The sequence below is a fragment of the Asterias amurensis genome, chromosome 20 (genome assembly GCF_032118995.1).
Source record: "Asterias amurensis chromosome 20, ASM3211899v1".
NCBI lineage: Eukaryota > Metazoa > Echinodermata > Asteroidea > Forcipulatida > Asteriidae > Asterias > Asterias amurensis.
Window position 1 is genome coordinate 4,458,327 of NC_092667.1, and position 20,812 is coordinate 4,479,138.

Here is a 20,812-nt window from a genome sequence, read left to right on the forward strand (position 1 = left end):
AGCACTATACTCAGTACTTTCCTGAGTTTTGTCACAGGCAAATCACTCAGATGGGATTCAAAACCATGACCTTTGCATTGCTAGAGCAGATGTCTCATAACACTAGACCATTGAGCTAGCCCGGTGGCTAGAGGAAGTTTAAATCCTATGTGTTAGCAGTATGTAACGCAACATTTAGATGTATATCTGTTCATCTTTGTATTAGTAGGTAATTCTGGTTTGAATAGCAGAACATAAGATTCTATTTACTTGCAAAGGGTGGTGGAGGGGCCTGAGACGTAAGGGCCTGCTGTGCCTGCCGTAGTCTCCCTTGACGAGGGGTCAAAGGTTGCTGTGGTGCTGCTCGATAAGAAATTCAAATTCATTAATAAACAAGCGTTTAAATTTCAAGTTAGTCGTGCTTGGAAATCTTGTGGCTTCACATCAAATGGTGCTGAAAGAGAATTCAGCCTAGCGATAATGAGACGAGTGTAAACATTTCATCAATGACAGCTTCATCGGCAGCTTCATTAATATTTGATCGAGTACAAGTTTTAACTGACCTACATGTATACATTGTTTAGGCTCTAATGGACCTTTCAGGTTCCTACTATTCACAACTTTTCATGTTTTTTTCCAAGGGCAAAAAAAGAAATAAAAAATCAGACTAAATAAAAAGAATATTATGTCTGTTATACACACTCTCCATAAAAGTATAAGCACAGGAATTTGTCAAGCTGTATTTTCTGCTGAACAGCCTTATAAAATTGGGCCATTATATGAAGTGATTTCTTATACCGAGGGCTGAGGGTTGGGGAGGAGTAAGTGTGGGGGGGGGGGGTTATCACACAGTGCGTTATATTGAGAGGAGGCACCTTGAGGTTGTCTACCTCGTCCTGACAGGGAACCAGCTGGTTGACGTTGAGGTGTCTGAGGTTGGTTACTGTTCCTTATATTGGCTACGATGTATGGGGATGTAAATAGTGAGATAAACATTGATTTAATAGTTATTCAAAGTAAATTGTACAACTGCTGTAGGAATTTGTGTTTATTAAAGTAGGATTTAAGAAACAGTTCTATAAGTTTGGTAAAATTGTGGTCGTTTAAGTCCCACTCTAGTAAATTTGTCTTTGTTCAACCCCAAATCATCTACAATTTACCACGTGAGATTATAATATTTGAACCTTTTTGTAAAATTATGATCACTTTCTTAGGAAAGGGATTTATCTGCTTGATAGCTGTTATACAGCGTTAAAGTTATGATTAAATATACAAAAATTGCTGCAATTAGCAATCCTTACCCTCAGCAATTTCCATATCTGTCATGAAAGCTAAACAGTTATTTAAAAAACAAAATGAACAAAGAAGAATAATTTTTTTTGTGAAAGACCAAATAATAAGCCCCTTAATGCAATCCAAAATGATGTATTCTGTACACAACCTTTCTCACTAAATTCACCAGATCATGAGCCAAGTAATTTGGTGTGTGAATAATTGCTGGTCCCAAACTGCCCCATGTGTGTTTTAATGCATTTAAATATGGATTATATGAGCATGGTAGTAACAAGGTTACAACATTCATATCAATGACCCCACCCCCCTTTATTGACCTTTGAGGAAATAATTGCAGAAAAGGAGCAAAAACTAAGTCACCAATAAAACAAGCTATTAATATTAAATTTGTGTGGATATTTTAGTGTTCATTGTTAGTTTGACTAAAGAACGTACCATTTAGTTTGTCTGGTCGGGCAGTAACTGTGGTAAGAAGGTAAAATATTTTAATATTTTAATACTTGTTCTTAGAAATGTTTTGATGTCTTCCATTAAAGGTAGATTAAAGAAATAAAAAAAGTACAAAATCTCATGGGTTTTAATTGAAGTTACAACATAATCTTTGGAGGGTAGTAATTGTTTTCTGCTCTTTGTAAAATACTTTTTTAAATAATGATAATAAATGTACTTTTAGCCAAATTTATCTTGATAGAAAGCACAATTTCCCCACACATGGGACTCCGAAACTGGACTATGAAAACCTCCTGGTTAATTCATATTGTGCTTTTGGTAAACATCATACTTCAACTATCAAAATGACTTAATATAACATCCGGAACAACCACATCATCTCAGCCTCAACTTAAACCAAGGTGGAGAGAAGAAAGTGTCCATTCAAAGAATTACACAAAACAACCATCATGGCTAACATTTCAATATTATCCTTTCCGATGAACTAGCCATCAGAACCAAAGTCCGAGGCACTAGACAACTTTGGAACTGGTGAAGAACTTGAACAACATCCACGAGCGATATTGCTAAGATAAGACAATCATTCGTGATGAGTCAATACTACATTTTGAGTCGACCATTTCAGACCGTTCAATTGTGTATCAATTAACATACAGGCAGGCCTGAAATTTCAACTTTGAGGGGCAAGGCCATTTCATTTTGCAAAGGGCACTTCCATTGTAAGATCTGGAAGTGTATGGGACACTTTTGAAGGGGCACCAAGGTCAATAACTAGGGAATCAAAGGCCATGACCTCCATATAATTCCAGGCCTGAGGAAATTAGACATTACAACAACTCAGTAACAACATTGAAACTTTACCGGCAAATGTATCTCCATCTGTGCCAAATACTGAGCCTAAATACAAAGAGATTTCGATCAAATGGTAAGTTACAACAAAGTTTGGAAACAAACTTTAGTAGTGTTTATGGCACTCAGATTAGTATTAAAAAAGTGCTAGTCTTTCGTCAAGACTTCATCATATACAATGTGGATTTATAAGGCAATTCACAACCTAGTCTTGTTTCAAGAAATTCAATGTGTTAACATTTGTCATGTAATCATCACACCTGTGTTAAAATGAGTCATGAATCTTACAAAAACTTGCTATGTCTACATGTCACATAATCAAATACACAAATAAAACAAACAAACAAACAAATGAATATTATATTATTGTGATAAATTGATTTAGAAATTTGAAGAAAAAAATGGGCGAGACCTCCAATATCTTCACATCAAATCATCTACAAAAAAAAGTGTCAAATCGTTATTTTTGTCAAACAAAGTGCAAGAAAATATGTTATTTGTGGAATTTGAATATTCACCACCAGCTCTACTGAGGGACCTGGACATTGCATCAATCCAAGTCCGAGATGTTTTTACTCCATCTGGAAAAAAATAATGCCCGGATAATAACCTTTATTACTTACATCCTGCGTTATCATTTATTATTTCCTGTAAAAGAAATGGTTAGATTTGCTTTATTGGAATAATAACAACAATAATAAGCATTCACAGGGCTCTTTGTATTAATCTTTAAGTGCCATACACTATTAACATTCCTGTTCATTGGGCCTTAAGCATTCCTGAAACCATCTCAACTCCTTTGGAGTATGCAGCACCGGCAAGTAAATTGGCTCACTGTTGCTGATCATCAACAGTAACTACCAAACCAAACTAGCCCTTTTCAGTCTGTATACCGTAACCAGACTACAAGTTTCCTCCAAGCCTCATTCTGATAACACTGGTTCGAATAGGAGAACAAGTGAAATGACAACGCCATGATAGATGAAGACAGTGATTGACTTACCTGGGTCCGGGTCTAGTGGGTTTCTCATGCCATAGTAAATGTATGGATCTGTAGAGTTGACTCCTCCCGGTGGTGCAAGGGCGCTACTGTAGTTATTGATACTGAAAGGTCTGTATAGAGACAAATAAAACATGTTCATCAACACTTAGGGGTATTACAATTACAATTACACTGGATATTTAGTGTTTATGAATGCTAAAAAGCCCCGATATGGTAGATCCTTGCCTTCCATCTCTAGGGCAATATGTGGATTGGGTTTTCAGTACCTTCCTGACTGTGTGGATTTCCCTTGAATAATTATCTGGGGGTTTCCTCCCCTATCTAAATTTAAACTAAGCTAGTAAAGTGAGTAAGGGCACTTTTCTGGAAGACCTTGTATTGGCTTCACAGCCAGAAAAAATTAAATGCCATCTGGGTTTGGGTTTAGTTTCAGTAAAAGAGATAGAAGACTTACTTCTCAATCATAGAATTCCCCTCTCGAAAACCAACGCCACCTAGACGTGACTTAGCTAGTGCATCCTCCAAACCCAGATTGGGTACCTGAGGAGGTGGCACCCCACCCACTTGGGCATTGGGGTAAGGTTGGTTGATGAATGATGGTTGGTACCCTTGAGGTGGTTGAGTGGGTTGTTGCTGGTTGGGTACTGGTGTCCGTGAAGACCCACGTTGTGTACCGAAGCCTTCAGACTAAAAAGCAAGAGAAAAAATATGAGGTTCAAAAAAGGAACATTGTTTACAATCTAACTTCATTTTCAGGAAGATTTCATAGAGTGTCGTAGAGCGATGCGGCATTTAAATGTTTACGAATTGACTCCCACAATGACGGCAATGATACTGGTAAAAGGAGCCAATAGTCATTTATTTACAGAATAATTCATTTCAAACTTTGTAGAGATTCTCCTACCCTTTTAGCAGGATCTGATGCTCCGCTGGCATTGATACGTAATTCGTCTCGTTTCTCCCTGTAGGTAGATAACAAAACAGTGCAATGAGTTAGACATCAAACTTACATCAAGTTAAAAACTCCAGGCCATTGCAAAAACCTTCACAATTCGCACTATTTTTTTACCGTGAGAGTGTGTGTGTGGACCAACTTCATGTGACGCAAAACAAAGCATTGGTTTTTCCATTGTTAATATTATTATTATTACTACATGCATATTATTAATTTTGATGAAACTGTAATTGAGATGCATGGAACTTAGCCATTGAAAGCACTCTCATGTACTAAAATAGGGTCAATTTTAATGCATCAACAATGGGTATACAGGAACACTTTATCACCAAAGTCAACAAAAACTCAGTTTGAAAAACTGTTTGCTTAGCAGATGCAGTTTACCAGCCAAGATGCCATTTCAATGTACACATTTTTTATTGGGTCCCCCCCCCCGGGAATTTTCGCTTAGCTGCGAATATATTTTCTACCTTTTTTTGGCATCCTGTGCTTCTTTCATCTGTTGTTCAAGCTCCTTGCGATACTGCTCTTTTTTCCTCCTAGTAGCACTTGCTGTATCACGGTTACCTTCAATTAGAAACAATAAGAAGCTGATTTATTGAGTGTTTTCATGGCGCTTAGGAAGAAACCCACACTTTGATGACCTAACCACCAGAACATGAATTCTATACTCTAAACCGCTCGGCCATAACATCCTATTTGATTCATAATGCCCTGACGCCGTCAAAACTACAGGATAGAGCGAGGGACATGCTTACCAATGGCTATACCCACTTCCTCTGTGGGTAGCGTAGCTGATTTAGCTCTTGGTTGTTTGGTATCCACTGTATCATAGCCTCGATTCACAGGTGGCTTTTGTCTGTAGATATAAACAGCACAAATTTGATTGATGAACTCCCAAGACCAGTTGTATTTGTTAAGGTAAGGTTTTAGGTGAGGTTTGGGGGAACACCATGTGAACATTTCTTCTGAGTAATTCTAAAAAGAACCGGTGGTTGACAACTCAACGTTTTGATCAGTATGCTCTGATTGTCGTTAGGAGAAAGGCAAAGTTGCAGCCAAATTCAGAGCTAAAGATTGAAAAAAAGGTCCTTTAAATTCAAAAGCCAAGTAGAATTTAGTGGTTTTCCTGATGTTTATATTACCTTTCCATCTCCGGTAAGGTACGACTTCGTCCGCCACGGCTTATACCCTACAAACACATAAAAAAATAAGGGAATAAGTATACCAGGTTACGTTTTGTGAGGCTAGAACTGAAAATTCTGGTTGACACAATCTTCAAAGGGAGATCCAATGGGTAAATTTTAAATGACTTGAGGTTGAACTACGACACATAAATAGAGTGGGATTTGAACCAACGAACCTCCGGATTAAAGTATTCTACAAACTGAACTAGCTAGTCCTATGTTGGCGGCCTCCATGTTTTGTCAACATCTTTGTTGGGGGGGGGGGTAAATTGTAAACTTTTTGGAAGGAACAAAGATATATTGACTAGAGTGGGACTTGAACCAACAACCTCTGGATTAACGTGCCGGCACTCTACCAACTGAGCTACCTAGCCCTATGTTGGCGGTCTCCTATTTTGTCAGTATGTAATGAAGAACATACCCAGTCATATCCAGGGTCATTGGCAAACTCTCTTCCATCTGGTGGTCTGTCGTAGCGTGGGTTTTCCGCTGGCGGATACGCCCTGTTTACGGGAACAAAATGTAGTCACTGTTACCAATTTTCACAAAAATGTACTTAACACATCCTTTAGATAAACATTGATGTTTATAGCCCAGTTATAGTGGCAGTCGTTTGTTAAGTATGGATAAGACAAGACAAGATGCAACAAGAGACATAAATGCACTTTCCTAGTTTAAAACCTAATCGAACTAAATACAGTTGTTTGGTATAAACAACACAGGGAGTATTGATGTGAAACTTTACTGATGCTGTTTATCTTGATGTAAATCTTACCTTCCATTTGCACCTGGCTGGTCGCTGAATCGGACTCTCCTGAGGAGTAGAGCAATAAAAAATCATAAACTCCCAAGAGAATCTCATTGAAACTAAGTAAGTTTTGAAGGATGATCTACCATGTAATGTTAACTTTTTTGTGACTGGTCCCCCTCTGACTTTTGCTTAGCGGAAAAATGATTAAGCACTAATTTATGCTTGGCAGAGCAGTGAGAAAAATCTTGGTAAGATTTTATAAATATCTTTATAATATCGTAGCAACATTGTTGTCATTAAGTGACTGAAACATCAATGTAAAATGCACACAGTCATTTATGGAGTTAAGTGGATGTGCAATAATTTAACCAGCACATTTCAACTTGCCTTCTGTCATATTCTTGGTCGTAGTATTCTTGCCTTGCTCTGGAATATCTGCCATCCTATCAAAACAAAACAATTATGGTCAGTCTCAACTCTTTGTGAAATTGGCCCACATCTTACTTGCCAAGCAAAGTGTGATGTCACAGAACAAAGGGTGCTTTGTGAAACTGAGCCATTGGGCTCTTTCAAATACCCTGTCTTAGGCTCCGTCTATGTTTGATGTAGAAGTACTGTGTAAATAGCTCACAGCTCCAACATTAATTACTAACCCGAGCCAGAACCCGAACAAACCTAGCTATGGAAAAGGCTTCTGGGTACTCTGTATACATAGGGGCCATGTCAAAAGAGGCAATTTAAAGGCAACCAGTTCAAGGCAATTTAAGATAAGAATCCATTCACATTTGAATATTCACATAATTTTCTTGGGAATCGTAAGACATCATTTGAAAAATTGCTCTTGTGCTACCAAAGTTCAGTCTTGTCATTAGCAGAATTCCTTTGTCTATACCAGGAATCTTTCTGATAGACATGGCGCAAAACAATGTTGATTATTATTATAACTGTTTTGATTTCTTATTATTATTTAACACCCTCATCTTTTTTACATGGTTATTGTTTGTACCTCAGGATATCTGTTGAGGTGAGAGTCACTATAGGACGGTCGGATTCCTCCACGAGGTTGGTAATAGTCGTAATCTTCATCATAGCGTCTGCACAGAAGAGAGGAAGAAGTCAAATCAATTAGTCTCACTCCAAACACCAATGGCTAATCTTAGTTGGTGCCCACTCAATACATAACTGTACCCACTCTCCCTTCAAACACCAATGACTTATCTCAATACATACCTGTACCTAGCCTCTTCTTCTCTCTTACGCCTCAGCAGCTCATCATATTCTGGCTGGGGGGTTCCCCACCCTCTCCTTGGACCTGGTGGGGGTCTATCATCATATTCTTTTAGTATGGGGCGTGGGGTTTGGGACGCCGCCTCTCTCCTTCGGTCCACGCCCCCTCGATCCAGCCCTCGATCCAGCCCTCGATCCAGCCCTCGATCCAGCCCTCGATCCCGCTCTCGATCCCGCTCTCGATCCCGCTCTCGATCCCGCTCTCGCTCTCGCTCCAGCCCTTGGTCCTGGGGCTCATCTGGCTGTCTAGAATTGTGAGGAGGGTACCCATTTTTGGGATTCTGACTTGGGTTTACGTTATCCTTGCCTGTGATTGGGTTGTAAGACGGTTTCTTGGTCTGCTGATAAAAATGAACAAAATACTTGTTGACCACCTGCACTATTCTAATTACAATCATGTCAGGAAATTTCATCTTTGAAAGGGCAAGGCCATTTTCATTTAGTGAAGGGCACTTCCATTGACAAATCTTTTGAAGACAACTTTTGAAGAGACACCAAAGCCAAGTTTACCAGGGCAACAGAAGTCTTGGCCTATGTGTAATTCCAGGACTGCACAATGATTTGTGATCTTCTTTACAGAAACTATTTGTGCCTAACAAAAATCTATATTCCCACTGACAAAATAATAATTTATCAGAAACTCAAGAACATGTTATAACTAATTATTTTCCTTTTTTGCAGATTCTTTTCTCAAACAAAGATGCCTTTCAAAAAGAAAACTTAAACTAGTTTTACAAGATGAACTAAAAACAAACCACAAGGCTGCTAGTACTATTTATTTTAAAGTAAAGAAACCAACTAACAATATCTGGTGAAAGCTCCTGGTTCCCAACTAGTGGTTTCTGCGACAATCTATTTCCTTTACTCTTCAGGAAGTCATTGTACTCCTTATTGCGTGCGGCACGTGCACGATCCTGATTTGCAAAAAAAAGGATAAAAATGTAACAATTGTTGATAAAAAGATAAAGTTAATGTATACTTGGTTTGTGGTAACACCATGTGTAAAAATCCACTTGCTGGGTAGATTATGTTCTTTTAAGATTCTGTCTTACTACACATGCTACTGGGCGGAGTATATTATTTCGGAATCCGGGAGACCTCTCTTCAAAATAGTGGGGGGGGTTTTTTGGGGGGGTGGCTTTCAGAACCCCCCCCCCTTAGATGTGTGGAATGGTCTGGTCTTTAAAATATGAAGATCTTTTTAACTTTCTGTCAGTTTTGCAGCTGGGAAAAATAATGAAATACGTAACGATCCCGATCCAAGAGCACAGGACTTGACAGAACGTAAGTGAGTACAAGAACACAGTTTAGTCATTAGGGTTTGAATGAGTACAAGAACACAGGGCTCAACAGGATTTTATCGAGTTGATGAAGTTGACGAGAACTTACCTTAGCTGAATCTCTGCTGGGAATTGACAGCGATCCTCCATTATCAGGAACATCAGGCTTCCGAGGGGCAGACCTCAAATCCTTCTGAAAAGTTCAAAAGTTGACTAGGTAAGTTTTGTCCACAGTATTTTTTATCTTTCTTGTACTGTAACCAGGGAACCTTCAATGTGAATGCTTTCTAACCCGTAAGCCTAAAGATACCAGTGTCCAATTTCATGGTTTTCTTTAGTAAAGAATCGGTGCTTACGGAAGCAGGGGCCACTTCTATCTTGACAAATTATTGTCAACAAAATCTTTTGCTTTTGGCACATCAGCCGTTTATTTGCAAACACACTCAAATGCTTATTAAATTATGAAAATTGCTAATTTGAGCATAATATGAAGAACACTAATGCTGTGCTAAAAATAATTCCCATAGGGTCAATTATGCAGTCTGCCTCTCCCTACACTTTGCAAAGTCTTTATCATTTTATGTATTTTTAATCCAACCATAAAAAAATTCATAAAAACTCACTTCGGCCATGAATTGTTTATACTCCTCTTGTCTCTCCCTTGCAAGCTTTTCCTTGATGTCGTCATGGCCACCAGATGGGACAGCATTACCTGTAGCCATGGTAACAAGGCCAAACAATTAAAACAAATTTACATACTCGGTTTCCGTTGTGGTTTACAACTTGATACAATAAAAAGTAATCATTGTACAAAGGTTACATTTGAGAAAAAAAGGGAAAAAACAATAAAGATGATTTTAAAATAATAAAAATTCAGTTAATTCTGTACCTTTTCCAGTCGATGCTGGTGGAATGTTTTCTTTGAATCCGTTCCTGCCGGTAGGAGGGTAGTTGCTTGGTGCCTCCTCCAGGACCTAGACAAAACGTATCAGCGGACATTCTTGCAAATTCATTTTAATGAGGGTTACTTTGTTTTTACTTTTGCTTTAAAGGCAATGGAAACCTTTGGTAATTGTCAAAGACCAGTATTCTCACTTGATGTATCCCAACTTGTGCATGAATTAACAAATCTGTGAACATTTTTACTAAATTGGTCATCGAAGCTGCAAGAGAATAACGAAAGAAAAAACATCATTATTGAACTAATTTGTGTGCTTTCAGATGCATAATAAATGGCTTCAGGCCTGAAGCCTTTTATTATTTGAGTGATAAATTTCCTCTCAAAAAACACTACATTACTTCAGAGGGAGCCGTTTCTCACAGTATTTTGTACTATCAACAGCTCTACAATGCTCGTTACCATGTAGGTTTTTATGCTAACAATTACGTTGAGTAATTACCAATAGTGTCCAGTGCCTTTAATATTAAATGAAGAAAAGAAAAACAATCAACACATTTACAAATAATTTTTATGTTCAATATTATCTAGGGTTGGATTTCGCATCTGAGATTGTCTTTAAGATGTGAATCTCGTGAACGATTGACTGCGAGTAGCAGAGCAAAAAGGTACATAAAATGTATCAGTTGCTACAGAAAATTAATCACTTGCAACCTGATAAGTAGCATCTGGGCTTGAATTTTAAACTGGACCGCAGGCCCTAGTGCCAGGGGTTTTACATGTAGTGTTGGGCCAGTGAACTTATGCTCAGAACGGAAGAGTCCAGGGGCCTTTCTCAAACCTCGGCTTGGGCTCCGGCTCATGCCTGGTCTGCTGATGTTCGAACCACCGCGTGGAAAATACACGCTGCTCCAAAAATGTACCTAAGGCCTGAAGGCCGGTTCATACTTGGTGCTTTTCCACTGCGTATGGAGTGTGCAAAGGCCCAGGCAAGAGACAGAGCATAAGCCGAGGTTTGAAAAAGTCCCAGAAGTCTTGAGGAGAGCGGGAATAGTCAGGGAGAGAATTTTTTTTTATAAAAACAGATATTTTCTTATTTTACCCTCTCTTCAACTTTTGCCCTCGACTATCTGAAGAATTTTTAAAAAGTCCTTGTTAGAGGAACGGTTAATCAAACAAAGACAACAAATTGTTGAGCGTAAATCCTACCTTACGCGTGGTCTCTTGCTGCAAGTCATTGCGCTCTCGGGCAAGTTTAGACTTCTGCTCTTGTATAAACCTATCAATATCCTCAGCCATGGTGACAGTTGAATTTGTAGATGATGGTCAGTTTTTTTTTTATCTCATCATTATTAATCCTTGCAAAACTATTAAGAAAAATGCAAAAAGAAATTCAAATAATTACTAGGTAGTAGTTACCAACATAACTTCCAAATGCCTGATCAGGATTTTAAAACTTTAATTTAATGTAGGTACTGAATCTGGATAAATATTCTAAAATTTCTCAATATTCTCAATATTTTTCTCCGAAATTGGGCGCATGGGTGTCCAGGGAAATTATTGGTAGGCCTACTCAACTCAGTAATTAAATAAAAAATGCCTAAAAAAGATTTTAAAAAGTATCAGTCTGCTGCTTAGCCCCCCGTCTTGGGTTAGCAGGTTAGGTTAGAGTATATTAAACCTTGTAATTCATCATCATGTATTGTTCACTGTTAACACGGTTAAATAAGAAAAAAATGTATTTATCTCGTATTTAAACATGATAAACTAGTCTATCTGTATCTGTATCTGTATTGTTGAGCCGGCAAAAAAATGTCTAAAGACACATCACACCAGCTTTGTGCATTGTGTGGATGGCTAGCTAGCTAGCTCCTGTTATTTATGTAGCCTTGCTTGTAAATGTAAGTTGTAGGGATACCGGATAGCTGATTCAAAAATATCAACTAGGCCCCTAATTATGCTAAATAATACTTTGGCTTATTTCAATTGATTGTAAATCTACTTCAAGTTCTACTGTATCCTCCCCTTACCAGTTTTCACGCTATTATGCCTTTTTCTTTGAATTGGGAAAAAATAATGATAACCGATGCCCTAATTACCTTCTTTTGTTAATATGAAGTATGCAAACATATATTAAAACTTGATTGACATTGAAATGTTCACACTACACACCGATCTTCGATGACTTCAACTGGCCCCATTTGTTTCGAGTTTTTCCTGTTTTCACGGCACACCAGAAAGCATGGTTTCCCGGTGAAGCCATACATGGAAGAAACATCTACAGTGACTACAAGTGTTCTTTGAGACTCTGTGTATGACTCTATAGCCAGCAGTTGTCTTCGTTTTATTTAAAATATTTTTTAATGAAATTTTAAAATTACCATGGTAATTTGCAAAAAATAACAAAAATAAATAATTTAATAAAAAGTGTGAATAATCATTGGCTTTCAAATCTGATTTTCATTAATTTTTTCCCCTTTTTTTTCTCTTAAAATTTATAATAAAGCGTATAAATAAACAGTGATAATTGAATCAACAAGCTGATCGTTTAAATTTTAATATTAATAATAATATTGCTCGGAGGGTTAAAAAAAAATCTCAAAAAATATTAGAAAATGATATAAGGCACATGGCTTCTCTAAGCCTCTGTATTTTTTTTCCAGAATGCTCAGCAAAATATTCAGTCACATGATTTGATCACCATGAATTGTGAATTGAAATAGTGTTTGATGAAATATTTTCGGTGGGCAAATATTTTTATATGGCCTCAACATTATGACATATTTTTGCACCTTGTAGAAATGCCTAAAATACCAAACTTTTTGCATTTACAAGTGCAAATATCCAGTGGAGCCTTACGTGTTTCTAAGTTTTTGTCAAGGGAGAGGAGACTCTTTGCTTGGCAAATAAAACCACACAATTTGTATCTAGGGACTGTTTACATCGAGCACAGAGACTAGAGAGGTAAAAGATTTGCCACGATTTTTGGGACACCTCGAAAACAGGACCTCCTTCGATACTACTTTCTACGTTATTGTGATACTCGGTAATTAACATGACACATTATTTTTATTGGTTGCTGAACATTGTTTATAATAATAAAATAACGTCATATCCCCACGGTAATAGTAAAATACTCTTACTAGGGTAACCGACATAGGCGCGCATATGCTCTGTCCGAATATTGGGCATGGTATTGATACCATAGCCCTCGCACAGGAATTTCACGGACGACATTTATTGTCAACACAGTTTACTAAAAGGATTGCAACTTGACAACTGTAAACAAAATTTTAAATTGTGAAACTGAGATATTGAAACACATTATTTAAAAAAGTAGAGACATTAGTGCATGCCTGGATGGCCAGGCATTCCTCCAGTATATTTGAATGGTACACTTACCGGCTATTTTGTAATATTTTTCCAGGTTTAAATTCAACATCTTCATTCGACTTTGCTTGTTACTTCGATATTGAGCGAAAATGTTTCACAAAAATGCTGTCACGTTCCCAGGGAGCAGACATGGACTGCAAGACAATTTGAGTACGAGGTTGAGAGTAATTTCAGCGACATTCGACAGGGCGCCCTCTATAATATACATTTTGGTTTGGAATGGTAACACTAATAATTGATAATAGTCGCAGAATGGCCTGACGTTTCGACCCTAGCAGAGTTTTTCTCTGAAGGCTTATTTTAAACATCATGCTATTAGCTGTTCATTTGCTTTAATACCACAGGTCACTGTGGTTGGTAAGCAGTTGCAACAGTTAATTAAGTTTTCTTATGTTTTATTTTCAAAACAATGCGCAGGTACAATTTCCAAATAACAGTGTCGATTATTTCAAAAATCCTTTGTTTAAATTGTTCACTTTATCTCACTTTATCTCAAGAACGAGATATAAGAACATCCTGTTTTAGATTGTTTTGATTACAGTATTAAGCTTTTTAGTTCACATTTCTAAATCGTCATAATATTTTTGTAAACTTTCCCTTTTTCTCTTCAAATTTTGGTCACAGTGTGGCAGGCTTTCGCGTGAGGCCCAGTAATATTGGCAACCCTGGCCTACGAAATAGTACATTCTGCTCTCCTAAAAAAAAGCTTTTTTTCTGTCATTCTTCCTGATGTTATATTTTTGTGTTATATATTATTTTGTTCATTATTATCGTATACACACGATAAGTTTCTGTGCACGTAAGTCCCCGTGTACGTACAGAATAAGTCCCCGTGTACGTACACGATAAGTTCCCGTGTACATGTACGTATACGATAAGTCCCCGTGAACGTACACGATAAGAGAGATTGGTGTGTATTCCTCTGTGGCGGCAGTACGCTTCTAGTTGGTGGTCACAACATGGCAATGGTTCAGCCAGTGTGCCGTTGATCGTCTCCATGTGGTAAATACAGTGCCTGGAGAAAAAGCGCCTGGACTATTTCATGTGTTGCTAGTGCTGCTGTTGGTGAAATTGCGCTTGGTGAAAATGCAATCTTGTTAAAAAGGTTTGTGTTTACTCCTAAGAAATAATAATCTCTCAGGGATGAGGTGTAGTGATTCTTGAAGAGGTGGTTGAGTAGCATAACAGACCTCAGGCCTGAAGCATCCATCTGATAGTACACATGATATTTTGTTCAAAAAGGGTGTTCTTCTTTTATCAATTTCTTACAACTTCGATGACCAATTTAGCCAACACAGTGTTCACAGGGTTGTCATTTTATGCATATTATTATGTATAGGATACCAAGTGAGAATACTGGTCTTTGACAATTATCAAAGGTGTCCAGTACCTTTAAAACCCGATATAGTGGTCAGTTTGCGCTGATGTCTCCGGGCAGATACCTCGACTGAGTGTAAAGTCACTCATCTTACTAGTCTGTGCAAACAACTATGCTTTTTTACCATACATCCCTATTAATTTACAAGAATCCTTTAAAATGTGTTAAACTGCATGACTTGCAATCACACTGCGGTGGGTTCGGGGTTCGAATCATCCAGCTAACCGCTGATTGCAATGATATGAGAAGTGCAGCCAGTGTATGCACCAATTATGTTCTGGGATTAGAGCCATTTGGGTTTTTTTCCAATGCTTCGTGATGGCATGGTGTTCTAAAGATGACAAAACTCGCGTCGTGCCGTCGCGTCGCCAGTTCCGCCGCTCGTCGCGTCGTGCCGTCGCCCATACTGATTGGTTAGATGAAGATTTAACGCAGAATTCTTCACACAGTTCTTATGCTACATGAAATAAGAAAAAGGAGTTTGTACGCTTGAAACATTGGTGACAAGGATGATGGCAACAGTCGACGCGACGTCACGAAGCGGCGGGCGACGTGACGGGCGATGGAACACTCGACGCGGCGCACATTGAACACCATAAAAATAGTATCCAAATCCTTTAACCGTAGTCCCGCATTGCACCATCGATGGAGCGCGTGTAATAGTTCGGTGAATAGTTCCCATCAATAGTTGAATGTCGCTGCTCTAGTCCTCTTCCATTTCTATAAAGCGTCCACTCGAAAGTGGGGCCGTCCAAACTTGGAGGATCCCTCATAAGAAATGTCAATCACTGCATGAAAACAAACACATTATAAATTGCCATGGTATAACTTGAAGCCATGGGAGTTCAAGAATGGTTTTATGGCTATTAGTTGAAAACAACGTCCTTCAAATTCAGATTGCAGTGCTGTTCTTAAAGGCGCCTGATACTATTTGTAATTGATCAAAATAATTGTTAGCATTAAAACTTACATGTTTAGCGATCAATGGAGAGCTGTTGATAGCGTAAAACATTGTAAGAAACGGCTCCCTCTGAAGTAACGTCGTTTAAGAGAAAGAAGTTATTACTCACCAACAAATTTGAATTTGATTTCGAGACCTCAGAATTTGATTTTGAGGTCTCGAATTCAAGCATCTGAAAGCACATTGTGACAAGGAAGAGTGTTTTTTCTTCCATTATTAACTCGCAACTTCGACGACCATTTTAGTTCAAATTTTCACAGGTTTGTTATTTTTATGCGTATGTTGGGATACACCAAGTGTGAAGACTGTCTTATACAATTATTACCAAAGGTGCACAGGGCCTTTAACGTGGGACGACCATGAAACTGCCGTCTTCAACAACCACACTGCAAAAAACAGTTTTGTTATTTAAAATTTTGGCTGAGCTTTAAAGCGCATTGGTGCGTATACATGACAATACCCGATGTAAAGGAAGACGTTTTGGGAAGATGCACCGTGCTGTGTATTGAAGCAACGACCCCTGGTTCTTTTCAGATCACTAGATTTTGCCAACAGTAGATCGGTCTAGCCCCCGTGTCATCTACCTATCTACCTCCAACGGGAGATTGATTAAACCAACATCCCAAAGACGACGTATAGTGTTGGTTGAAGAGATGGCCGGTCATCGTTCATTCTCCGTCATAATAAACACGGTAAGTTCCTCGTTTTTTTAATTTTTCGGTGCCTTCCCGTATCCTACCACCACTTGATCACGAGTTTTTACAAAAGGGATATCTCATTGAGGTAAATTAAATACTATACATGTATATTGTTTCATATCGAATGCAAAAGTGGTAGCGTGATACGGAAGCTTTCCTATCCGCATCAGTTGTATCATACATCTTCATTCACATAGAGTATATGGGTGGAAGTTTCAGCTTCATTTATACCGGTATAGTCGAGTTATCGAGGAAAAATGAAAAACATGTTTTCAGGAGAGTCGCGTGAATCCTTTTTTTTTCGTTATTTTTTTTTACACATTTCTCAAAAACTATAATGTAGGCTACCTCAGCAGGTAATATTTTAAGGGAAGCTTTCTACCATCATATCCTTAAAACCGTATGAGTTTAATGCAAATCTGTTGACTGTGCATGTTTGTGTCGTTCAATAAGTATACCCAAAGCCGTTACATAATATTAGGATACGTAGTGCGGTGTTCACTAAGATTCACATTAGTAACACTCTATATACGGGATAGCCACATCAGGCGTTTGTACAGTTATTAACAGACTCATATACCATCCTCCTCCAGCAATTGTACATTTCTTTTGGTACAATTGCGTGGTGGAGTTTTAATTACCCCCTTTGTCAAATAATTAAACTTTTGGGTTCCTGGGTTTTAAAGCCAACAGAAGGCATTTTTAATATAATGGCACCACAGATCTGCCAACAAATCACACCCTTCTTAACCTGCATCAACTCACTGGTTTTGTATCCAACTTTGCAATTATGGCACTACCCCCATACTATAGGACAACATGCATAATAGTTAGAAAACAAACACATCGTTTACAATTAAATTAAGTGATTTAAAACCAAACACACGCATCAGGTTTGTAAAGAAATCAGCTGCGAATCACCAACTGGCACCGAATGAGCATAACAAATAATCAAATTAATAATATGTTTATTAGAAATATCAATCAATTTGTTTTTCAATTTGTTCAGTTTACGGTAGGATGAATCCCACACGCGGTGTATTATTATGTAAAAGACTTATTGGCAAGGAAATAATTGTCATCTTTAAAGCTTTGTAAATAAACAGTTTACTTTCTACATTGAATGCGTAGTTTAAAATGTTCACTAAATGCTTGTTGCAAGATACGATTAAAAATGTCACTGCATTATAAAGATAAGGATGGTTTGCAAACAATTGGCAGTTTATAGTCATTATTCTAAAGATACACAAAATTTGTGATTTTCGTGTTTTGTTTCGTTCTTTTCTACAATAAATATATTTTGTCATTGAATATAAACACAGTATTTCATTTTCAAATACAGTATATCATAACAGTAAATCTACCTTTAAAAAAACTTCACCCCCCCCCGAAACAATAGTAACACAACATTGACACAATAATTTGAAGGTATCAGATTCAATTGATTTATTAGTTAGGCGTGTTTATTGTAAGTGTCATCGTAATGATAGACAATTAAATTTCTGTTATACTGAATGGGTGCAAGTATGGTTATGATTTCCCCCCAAAATCATTAATTGGTTTATTTATTTATTGATTTATTTATTTATTTCAACAAAACCTAAAAACAGGAAAAGACAAAAATACATCATTGTAATGCATTGAGATTCATTTCCTTTTATTTTCAGTCAAAGAAAGTCATGTCTTGGAGATACTGGGTAAGAAGTCACTAACTAATCTATGTTTTATTTATTCCCCGGATTAAAAAATGGTAAACCGAACCGGTGACTAAGGATGAGAAAAAGTCGCATTATTTACACTTGACATTTAGTGGAGAAATTAAATTCGGGATAATGTACCCCCATCGTTGCATGTTTCCTCTGATCCATCTTGCGTCTGAGCATGGTCAGAGTAGCTGACATGTCTCGTGTTTGTCTGTCCTTTTGTTTGCATGTCTGTCTGTTTGTTTTGTTTCTTTGTCTGCTGGGCGAACCCCTTCTCTTTTCGATAAGTGCACAGGGTTCTTTTACATGCGTTACACAGCACATGGGACCAACATAGGACCAACGGCTTTACGTCCCATCCGAATGACGAAGCAATGGTTAGGTGTCTTGCTTAAGGACACATGATTGTGCCACACTAACTTGTCGATATTGTTCATGGAAGTATGGGAATATAGCCGCTAACAACCAAAGAGCATTAGAAGTATTTACCACACTTATTTTGTTTCTTACTTGCGTACACAGAAAAGAAGACCCTGGATGATCCCGGCCCTCGTGGTGATCATCGTTCTTCCTATTGTTGCACTTTTGTATAATAACATCAAGACGAATACCGTGCGCAGAAACGTGGGAGATGTAATGAGCTCAGAGAACCAGTTAATAACGCCTTCCTTCGTGTATCACAACAACCTCACTCACTCCAATAGGTCGATGAATATTACTGAAATGAAAACATTGGTTCCTACAGAACCAAAACCTAACATAACTAATAATAAGCCCGCTGACAGGGTTGTAAAGATTTATATTTATTCATCCTCACCAGACGTTTGGTTGAGTAATGGTGGACCTAATGGTGAACTAAAAGAAAATTGGATACAATTTAAGAGAGGCCCGCAGGTCAGGCACACTCTAAAATGCAATAGTTCGTTGACACTAGAACTTAGCCTAGGCGTGGATACCAAGAAGTTTAAAGAGAATGATGTTGTTCTATTTAACAACGTTGAAGACGGTCTGTTGCCGAAGAGGATGAAGTCGTTGCTTGGTGTTAGTTCAACACAGGGGGAGAATGATCAGGTATGGATCTTCAAGGCGCTAGAGTCAGCGTCTTATATGAGGTGGATACAACCTGCCGTTAGATCTCTACCAGTGCATGCCATTCTTGGTTACCCATCGACAGCGGACATCCAGGAGGTGTATGGCCGTTGGGTTCCCGGTAAGCCGGCCCCGAACCCCGACAAACCCCTACTTGAGACTATCAGGAACAAGACGGGGGCCCCAGTAGTCTGGATGGCCAAAAACTGCATCAACACATTCTGGCCGCGACTTGATTTCGTGCATGACCTAATGAAGCACATTGGTGTAGATACCTACGGCAAATGTGGGAAGTATACCTGTCAGCCAAGACGCTCAGAAAAGTGTCTCAGACTCTTGGAGAGGTACAAGTTCTACTTAAGTCTTGAAAATTCGGAATGCCCAGACTACATCACTGAGAAGTTCTGGAATGTGCTCCGTCACGGTATGGTACCCGTGGTCTACGGTCCCACCAAGGAAAGCTACCTGAAAGTCGCGCCTCCTAATTCATTCATACACATCGGTGACTTTAACAGCACCGAAGAATTGGCCAAGTACTTGAAACATCTGGACCAAAATCCCAAGGAGTACCTGAAGTACTTAGAATGGCAGAAGAAGGGCTCGATTGCACATGCCGGGGAAAACCCGTTCCCCTTTTGTGAGTTCCCCGAAGTGATGCGACGAGTAAAACTGGGCCTAAATAAAAAGAAACCCATGTCGGAATTCCCGATGTTTGACCATTGTAGACATCAGACTGGAAGGAATGGCTTTAACCCTGGGGTGAAGTATAATACATGGAAACCCTGGTCCTAAGTACCTGTACTTTATTATGTCTCATAAAACGTGACCACCTCATTTAAATCAAATGTTTAATAGTTTTATTATAATACAATTTACATTTACATGTACGGATTAAACATTCGAAAGGTTTACAAAAAAAAAAAAACGGTTTTAGAACTACTTTGCCTTTATAAAAGGGATGGCTCAATTTAAATTTTAAGTTATGTTTTAGAAATTGAAAATTTAGAACATTTTTCGACTCCACATCAACGTCTTGAGAACGCAAATGATGCAACCAAATAACCACATTGTTTGCTCTTCAATACAACGTTTTCAAAAGAAGGCTACATGAACGAAACTTTTGCAAGTACCCTGAATGTTCTGATCATAATGTTCAGAACCATAATGTTATTGCGCCTGTGTTATTATATAAACTTTATCAAATAATTAGATGTAAGTTTACAATTGGTATGTCAATATTTTCAATTAATTACTTTTAATAATTATAATTTACCATTATTGCACATTAACGTTGCCTGACTTCACTGCAATTGTACTTCAACCTAAACAGTCAGTACGCTCAGGCAACGTTGTCATAAAGTTTGTATAACTTGAAGTGTGTCCCTTTTTAGGCAGAGGGCGCTATATCGGTTGAATGGTATAATAAAAATGGTAATTGCTATTGTACTTGCATACTGTCTTCAGCACTAATTCCAACGCTCTGGCTCATTTCTTCGCCAACTTTTGGAAATTATGTTCACCCCAAAGCCGATTGATTAACAACGTATAGCAACCACATCTTTCTCTCCAAGCACAGTACTTTCAGACATCACGTATTCTGGGTGGGCCCCATTTCGAAAACCACGGCTTCGGCTCAAGAATCGGCTAAGGCTAGCTTG

The 20,812-nt window shown here is 38.2% G+C and overlaps 2 protein-coding genes across 4 annotated transcripts in view; one reads left to right on the top strand and one right to left on the bottom strand.

Moving 5' to 3' along the window:
• The window catches only part of LOC139952176 (uncharacterized), a 55,762-nt gene extending 39,754 nt beyond the window's left edge, over window positions 1–16,008 (bottom strand). The window contains exons 1-21 of one of the 2 annotated variants that reach the window (XM_071951201.1): window positions 15,990–16,008; window positions 13,335–13,459; window positions 11,142–11,299; window positions 9,924–10,008; window positions 9,658–9,746; window positions 9,144–9,227; window positions 8,558–8,668; window positions 7,698–8,095; window positions 7,474–7,561; window positions 6,855–6,910; window positions 6,492–6,530; window positions 6,138–6,219; window positions 5,675–5,721; window positions 5,288–5,388; window positions 5,000–5,096; window positions 4,479–4,536; window positions 4,029–4,261; window positions 3,575–3,684; window positions 3,090–3,152; window positions 855–938; window positions 250–339 (exon numbers count right to left, since the gene is read on the bottom strand). In XM_071951201.1, coding sequence (XP_071807302.1) covers window positions 250–339; window positions 855–938; window positions 3,090–3,152; window positions 3,575–3,684; window positions 4,029–4,261; window positions 4,479–4,536; window positions 5,000–5,096; window positions 5,288–5,388; window positions 5,675–5,721; window positions 6,138–6,219; window positions 6,492–6,530; window positions 6,855–6,910; window positions 7,474–7,561; window positions 7,698–8,095; window positions 8,558–8,668; window positions 9,144–9,227; window positions 9,658–9,746; window positions 9,924–10,008; window positions 11,142–11,231 — 2,005 coding nt within the window. In that variant the 5' untranslated portion in view covers window positions 11,232–11,299; window positions 13,335–13,459; window positions 15,990–16,008. Of the gene's footprint in view, window positions 1–249; window positions 340–854; window positions 939–3,089; window positions 3,153–3,574; window positions 3,685–4,028; window positions 4,262–4,478; window positions 4,537–4,999; window positions 5,097–5,287; window positions 5,389–5,674; window positions 5,722–6,137; window positions 6,220–6,491; window positions 6,531–6,854; window positions 6,911–7,473; window positions 7,562–7,697; window positions 8,096–8,557; window positions 8,669–9,143; window positions 9,228–9,657; window positions 9,747–9,923; window positions 10,009–11,141; window positions 11,300–13,334; window positions 13,460–15,989 lie in introns of those variants that run through there. The other variant, XM_071951202.1, reaches the window with a different exon arrangement.
• Window positions 16,009–16,174: 166 nt separating this feature from the next.
• Window positions 16,175–20,600, top strand: LOC139952368 (4-galactosyl-N-acetylglucosaminide 3-alpha-L-fucosyltransferase FUT6-like). Of its 2 annotated transcripts, XM_071951481.1 has the most exons (3): window positions 16,175–16,356; window positions 18,030–18,059; window positions 18,588–20,600. In XM_071951481.1, exons 1-3 carry the CDS (start codon window positions 16,318–16,320, stop codon window positions 19,944–19,946), a joined length of 1,428 nt encoding a protein of 475 aa, XP_071807582.1. In that variant the 5' UTR covers window positions 16,175–16,317; the 3' UTR covers window positions 19,947–20,600. The 2 variants fall into 2 exon arrangements, with proteins under 2 accessions (XP_071807582.1, XP_071807583.1); XM_071951482.1 differs by lacking the exons at window positions 16,175–16,356; window positions 18,030–18,059 and adding an exon at window positions 18,080–18,112.
• The last annotated feature ends 212 nt before the right edge of the window (window positions 20,601–20,812 follow it).